This window comes from Brassica oleracea, chromosome C7 (genome assembly GCF_000695525.1).
Source record: "Brassica oleracea var. oleracea cultivar TO1000 chromosome C7, BOL, whole genome shotgun sequence".
Lineage (NCBI taxonomy): Eukaryota > Viridiplantae > Streptophyta > Magnoliopsida > Brassicales > Brassicaceae > Brassica > Brassica oleracea.
Window position 1 is genome coordinate 933,975 of NC_027754.1, and position 8,101 is coordinate 942,075.

The 8,101-nt window shown below is 36.3% G+C and overlaps 1 protein-coding gene across 1 annotated transcript; it reads right to left on the minus strand.

Annotated features, from left to right (window-relative positions):
* Nucleotides 1–261: 261 nt before the first annotated feature.
* On the minus strand, nt 262–759 carry LOC106302301 (F-box/kelch-repeat protein At4g39560-like). The gene has a single exon (XM_013738842.1). The coding sequence runs from the start codon at nt 757–759 to the stop codon at nt 262–264; it is 498 nt and encodes a 165-aa protein (XP_013594296.1).
* Nucleotides 760–8,101: the final 7,342 nt, after the last annotated feature.

An 8,101-nucleotide genomic window follows, 5' to 3' on the forward strand; every position in this document is an offset into this window, starting at 1 on the left:
CATTCATGTGCCTCACACCACAATATCCGCCCACCTAAGGCACTGCAGTACACGATATTATCTATCACGTGCCAACCCTTATAAACTTGGGAGGTTTTCTTATTCCCTTTTTTCCATTTGCTTTCACTTGGTATGTAGGATACACATGCCCCTGCACCATTGATAGCAACCAACTTTTCCTTGTCCTCTTTTATCACTATGCTTTCCCACATTGAGGGACGACTACAATTAGGCGGGGGAATCGGCAGGGCATCCCAAGGTCTACTTCTTTGGGTCGAAAACCTCTCCCCACCTGCTGGAGTCACGGTCATCACACCCTCCAAGTATGTATATCTTCCCGTCCACCACACCAGACGCAGCTGAATATCGAGGCACCCCCATGGAGGGGAGAGTGCTCCACGTGTGAAATCGACAATCCAGGAACATGACACTGGACGAAGCTCTTCCGCCTATCCTTCCACCCATGACGTAGATCCCGCAACCATGGGCCACCATGGAAGCTGCGTCCAGAGGCTGGTAGAAGTAAGACCGCACTGGGACCAGCCGCCGATCAAGGGGTTTTAGGGAGAGGGTGAACCAGCCTGGGTTTGGATCTGGAGGGATGCGTAAGCATAGATGAATGAGGTTTTCTGTGCATCCCAAAAGGGTTCGGAATTTGTACAACTCAGGGGTCGTCAATAGAGATCGGTGCCGCTTGGATACGAGAGATAAGGAAGCGTGTTCGGATCTCGAAACGCGGGCCAGGCAACTTAGAACCATCTCTTCCGGCAGCCCACTACTCGGACACAGCTTCCGTTTCTTCGTTTGTGATGGATGCGTCGCATCGACTCATCATCATCACCGGGTCCGTTTTTAATTTGACTCGCTGTTTTATGTTTAGGATTTTGCTCATCTCTCACCCTCGATTTATATAAAAAGTAGGTGCTTCTAGTCTATTCGGCAGGTCCAAATTGTTTTGGTCTTATAAGCTCAGGTTCTTGAGTTATGGGAATTTCCTTCCATTGGCTGGTTCAAATTCAATACGGATGGTGCTTTCAAGAGGAACCTTTTCTTGCATGGTGGTGCTTTCAAGAGGAACCTTTTCTTGCATGGTACTGCAACAGGACATTCTGGTAAGTCGGGTGCTGGTGGCCTCTTTACAAATATTTTCCTTATTTTAGGTTTTCATATTTTTCAATAAATATTTTATTTTTCTCTTCAATTGTATCTTTTATATTTCCTTTCCAATCCCCCTAGACTATATTTTACAAATTGATTTTCCCGCATATGTTCTCTATAATCAATTTCACAAAACAAATATGACATGACTACTGAAATGAAATATAACATTGATAATTTCATTTAATATTGTCTTATATTTTTTTCCAAACTTATTAGAATATGGTAATAATTCATATATTACTTTTAATATTGATATTTCTTTTTGGTAAACTTTTCTTAAATATGTTAATAGCCCATACATCATCTGTAAAATAAATACATTCATATATAACATTTCAAATTTCGAAATTTTTTTTTTTATAATTATACAATTTGTATTATTAAATCTTACAAAATATTTTACAATTTAAAAAATAAATAAATATCTGATCGTAAGATCATTAGTTTCTTATATATCTATTAATTTTATAAATATTGTTTAGGCTAAATTTCTGATAATTATACAATTTTATATCATTTTTATTAGTTTTATACAAATTAATTTAATATATATCAAATCTATATTAAATATTAGTAAGAAAATAAAAAAAAATCTACAATATTTAATAAAATTTACTTTAAATATAAGTTATATTAAAAAAATTCCTTACAAAACATCTGGTTCTTCAAATTTACTAATTAACATGATCACGACACATGACAATTATATAATAAGACTGTGACATGTGTTAAAAAAAATATTTAACACTGATTTTCCTATTTTCCAACTCTCATAATAATAAAATAAAAGATAATTGTAAGAAAATCATATTTTTTTCCTTTTTAAAATATTTCCACTCTCATAATGTTAATTTTCCTTTATTCAAATCCTAACTAAAAAGGTCAAAACAAACCAAAAAAAAATCTTATTATAATAAAATGATTTTTTAAATTATTATTAAAATAAAAAGAATGATGACAAAAAAAAAGTAAAATAAAATGAATTTTAAAATAATTTCTTCAATAAGAAAAATCTTATTATAATAAAATGATTTATTTAAAAAAAACTCATCGTAATTTTAATTTTTACAAAACCTATTTCAAAACAGATTTGTACAAATAATTTATTTAATACAAATTTTCATTTCTTAATATCATGAAGAAAAAATAAATGTAAGAAATAAAAAAAGATTAGACTGTAATTGGGGGAAATTTCACAACTGCACTTTGTTTGTTACCATTTTTAACTTTTACCATCAATCATAAGGACATTTTCACAAATATCATTTTCATTAAAGAGTAAATGACAAAAATAACCCTCTCACAAATCCTTTATATAATAAAACACAAGTCATTTGGCAAATCAGAATCTGACATCTGGCAAAAAAAAATTTAAAATTTTTTTTAAAAAAAAACTTTTCCAAATTTGATGAATTTCCAAATAACTAAATCCCTAAAATTTCTCGCATTTCACCACCACGTTAAAAAGAATCACGATTTGAAACTGCTAATCTCCTATATATCTTTCAATCTCTTATTCTTTTACTCTCTCTTTGATCTACAGTTATCTCTTTTTCATCTCTCTTTGTCATCCTCCATAGCTTCATCTTTTTCATTTTTCTCTCTGTTCAGATCTTCTACTGATGCCAAAATTTGTTGTACATACAAGTTGAATATGGCACTTGATTGTACTGTTTCAAAACTCGGTCAGCAACTAAGGTAATAATACGTACAACTCTTTTATCTACATAATTAGTGTTTTACAGATCTCTGTTATTTATATGGCTAATCATTTGTAAACTATTTGCCTTGCTTTTGCATACAACAAAAACAGAAACGAAGAGGGAAGAGGGAAGAGGGAAGAAAGAAAAAAGACAAACTAGGCTTTAACAAAAATGAAGCATTTTTGGGCCAACGGATAATTAAGAGAAAAAAAAGCCTAAACTACAAACAAAACGAAAGAACAATCAGAAGAAGTTTTGATAAAAGGTAAACGCTTTTACATTGTTTACAAAAGATCATATTGCTGAACTGTTTTTCTACTGTGAAATAGGTTTTACATCAATATGATATATTGGAAATTTCCTTCAATATATATGGTGAGCAATTTGATATTTTTTCTGGTCTTTTGAAATCTTTCTTGATATATATATAATTTTATAGAATGGTTGAAAAAATCTAAAGTTTGGAAAATCATTGTGCTTCTCATTTTTCATGTGTTCGCAACTATCCATCTATACTTAAACTATTCATTTATACTTAATAACAATATATTTTATATTGTATTTGTAAGAAAAAATATTCCCATGCGAAGCATGGGGTTAATACTAGTCTAATCTAATTTCCAATCTTTTTTTCTCGAGAGAGAAAGCTTCGACGGCGACGACAACGTGGCGACGGCGACGGCAACACGACGACGGAGACTAGATCAATGACGACGGCGACGAGATAACCAGAACTGTTGTTTCCACTTCAATTTCACCGACGCGAGCAAGAACAACGCGAGAGAGAAGGAGATCAAGAGGCAAACGCTGGTGGATTTTCATACAGACTGGATCTAGTAAGATCATATTTCCTTTATTACGTAACAGTGATCGAGAAACTTGTCGTGATCTATTCTTATGATTCGATCGAAGTTTTTGTTGTGAAGGGTGAATCTAGGATCTCGTAAACTGTTGCTTAGGAACAGATTAAGCTGAGATTGCTTTATGTTTAAGAATACCTCTTTATTTTTATAGAATCAAGGAGAGTTGCTAGTTTATGAAATGAAAAATACATCTTTTAGTCATATGAAATGCAAAATGTCTTGGCTTTAGAAATTGATGATGAGTATGCAGTGTTATAGTTTGATCCGGAGTATGTCTTTGCTTTCAAAATAGTGTTGTTTTGTTTTTTGACATCCTTCTAAGCATCTTTCGTTATTCATTTTGCTCACAGGACAAAACTCACGCTTACTAGATGGAATGCTGACTGGAGAGGTGCTGAGTTGTATGAGCAAGCAGGTTTGTTGTTTCCTCTGTTACTTTTAAATATAAGTTAAATTAAAAAAATTCCTTACAAAACATCTATATAAAGCTTGGTTCTTCAAATTTACTAATTAACATGACCGCGACACATGACAATTATATAATAAGACTGTGACATGTGTTAAAAAAAATATTTAACACTGATTTTCCTATTTTCCAACTATCATAATAATAAAATAAAAGATAATTGTAAGAAAATCATATTTTTTCCTTTTTAAAATATTTCCACTCGCATAATGTTAATTTTCATTTATTCAAATCCTAACTAAAAAGGTCAAAACAAACCAAAAAAAAATCTTATTATAATAAAATGATTTTTTAAATTATTATTAAAATAAAACAAATGATGACAAAAGAAAAGTAAAATAAAACGAATTTTAAAATAATTTCTTCAATACGAAAAATCTTATTATAATAAAATGATTTTTTTTTTAAAAAGTCATCGTAATTTTAATTTTTACAAAACCTATTTCTATGTATCAAAATCAAGCTTCTTACATCGCGATTCATCCTGGTTTGATGTTCTAGTAGGGATCATCAATTCATTCTTTTCATTTGTGATAACAGTGATCCCACCTTTCTTAGGTACTACATGAACATGGCTAACCCACTTACTATCAGATATGGCATAAATGACACCCGCTTCAAGAAGTTTCATTATCTCTTTCTTAACAACATCTTTTAGATTCAGGTTTCACCTTCTCTGATGTTCAACAGAAGTCATTGATTCATCTTCTAGGTGTATTCTATGCATGCATAAATCAGGTGAGATGCCAAGTATGTTAGCTAGTGAATATCCTAATGCCTTACGATACTTCCTAAGCTCACACAAAAGCAATGCAGTTTTCACATTTTTGAGTTCAGCGTTCATAATGACAGGGTAAGTGGAATTCGGACCCAAGAAAGCATACCTGAGCCCCTTGGGAAGGGGTTTTAGCTCAACCTTGGGAGCCTTCAACTCGCTCCAGGGATCATCAGGTAGGTTCGGCGGAACAGGCGAGTTCGGTAAAGGGGGCGCTCCAGTTGGAGTGTTCTCGTCCTTGTTGCTCTCTTCCCCCAGACTTAGACTCGCCACCATTCTTCCCATACTCCTTGCAGAGTCAAGCATCTTAGCATACCCATCTGCGTCAATGTTCACGACACTCAGCTCGGCCTCAGCTCTTACTAGTGCAAGCTCGAGTGGATCTTCTGTAAGAATCTCCTCGATCATCCCTTCGCGAGGCTGCAGCGGATCAATCCCTTCATCCACCTCGAAGGTCTGTCCATCCAACATCGGCTTCTTCAGCAGCTCTTCCATCTCGAACTGCATAACTATGTCCCTCAGGTGGAGATCAATCTTCCCTTGCCGCACATCAATGATGGCTCCAACGGTACATAGGAAGCTTACACTTTTTACATTGAGAAATGAGGTTGGTTGAGGAGATTGATGATAAGATTAGTTAAGATTGTTGGCTAGATGACTATGGTTGCTAAGCTAGGATATTGCATAATGTATTTCTGTAAGAAGGAACTTTTAGATGTGAAATGCAATATTATAGAGGTGATAATTTCAATGTTTCAAATCCGTGAGTCCCTGATGTTTTCAACCCTCTTCCAGAGAGACTGTCCGTTGGTTTGACTTGAGGACAAGTCAAAGGATAAGTCTGTGGTAGTTGATATACCATGATTTTCACCCGTTTTTATACATGGTATATAAAAGTTTTAAGATGTATTAATCATGTTTTAGAGTCTTTTCAAAGCAATTACAGGTTTATTCACGTGATGGAAGGAAATGATACTTTTGGGACATTTTGGAATGCTTTTACGCAAGGAAAATCGTCGATGCTTGAAGAGCAACATCGGTCGATCATAATCACTTACTATCGATCGACAAACATACATGTGCATCGATCGATGCCCAGTCACACGAGTGTGATCGCGAATTAAAAGATTTCATTTCCCAAAAGATCTATTATTTGCAACTTAAGTCCCTAGCCGCCTGATAGGTATATGTACTAGGGTTTTGTATCATTTTAGGAGACACTTGCAAAAAGACCTAATTTGGAGAAGGAGCATTTTGGCTACCATTAGAAGAGCTTAGGATTGGATAGATAAATCTGAGACTGCAAAACAGAGAAGATCTTAAACTCTTTTATTTCTAATACTCTATCTATTTGTGTTATATGCTTCATTTGAGTTTATTTCATGCCATCATGGCTTTGTCTCTCATGAATATGTTTGAGTAAACCAATTGTTGGATTTAGGTTTCTCACCATGGTTGAAATTATGTACTGCTAATATGACTATTAAAAAGGTGTTTTGATTGTTCTTTCATTGCTTGTGAACTTAATGCTAAAATTGAGATTGATCACCTTCATTTTAGATCTTAGGATTAATTGAGTCCAACTAACCGTTTCCCCTCAATGCCTGAACCCACTTGCGTGATCTAACTAACTCAGGCGCAACGACAGTTGGTCTAAGAAGGTTAGAGAACAAGTTAAACCCGTTCGCAAAGCTCGCCAGAATAACCATCGATCGACGCAACTATCGTTCTGTCGGTCGATCGTTACAAAGGGGTATCGGTCGATGTACATCAAGTCACATCGATCGACACTCTCTCGAGATTAAAATACGACAGTTGAGATCCGATATCTAGCGAAGATAACCTATCCGGTCAAATCATTGTTTAGTCCAAAAACTATCAAACCCTTTAGTCTAAACTAAGTGCATACATTTCATACCTGAGATTTACCTGAATCTAGCTGCTTTCCCATTCTTGAAACCACTTCAATTCAATCTATTGTTTCAATATTGTTTCCGATTTATCATTTACTGCTTTTAAAACTATTAAAACCTTTTAGTCTATCTTCATTTCTAATTATTTAAGTCTGTTGAGTAATCCTATAATCTCTGTGGATTCGATCCCTAAGTACTACATCTGAACCTCTTTTGATGAGAGTAACACTCTTTAGGGTAATTTGAGTGATATCATCATGGGAGCAAGGCTGGCCGCGAAGCTACTCGCTGGAGAGCTCTAAGAAGTAACCAGCGTTAAAGATCTCATCCTCGATTCCGATCGCCCTCCAAAGACAGACAGAAATCCGCCCGCAGAAAAATCTCCTCAACGAAACCAACCTAGGGATAAACGCGGCAGGAGGCCGGACGACAAGGGGAATGATAACAATCGTCGCAGAGTCAACATGATCATCGGGGGATCGCAATACTGCAACGATACTGTTTCGGCCATCAAGGCTTACCAGCGGAAGGCAGAGTCGAGCGCAAACTGGCCCACATGGTCTCCTCCTCGAGATGGCCAAAATTGCTCGATCACCTTCACAAAGGAGGAAGCTGGCGGCATCGATCAACCTCACTGCGATCCGCTCATCATAGATCTCGTCATACGAGAATTAGAAGTTGGAAGGGTACTCGTCGACACGGGAAGCACAGTCAACGTAATCTTCCGCGACACTCTCAATCGAATGAGCATCGAACTCGGCGAAGTAATTCTGATGCCGAAACCGCTCACGGGTTTTTCAGGCGAAGTATCAATGACTCTTGGATCAATCCAGTTGCCGGTCATGGCCAAGGAGATCACGAAAATCGTCGAGTTCGCGGTAGTCGATCATCCTGCTATCTACAACTTGATCATGGGGACCCCATGGCTCAACGCCATGCAGGCAGTACCGTCAACCTACCACCTGGGTCTCAAATTTCTGACCCCAAGCGGAGTCGTGGCTATCTGGGGATGTCAAAAACAGTCGCGGCTATGCTTCCTTGCAGAGCACAAGTTAAGGCAAATCACGACTTCTGCAACCGTAAATTGCAAACGCACGAAGATAGATCAATCTTTGGCCAAAACGCCCCTAGGAAAGACGATTTAATATCGTCTGCCGTCGCAAACGCATCGGACGTTGAAACTCAACACGAGTCCGAAGCCGACGCTACAACTCAACCGG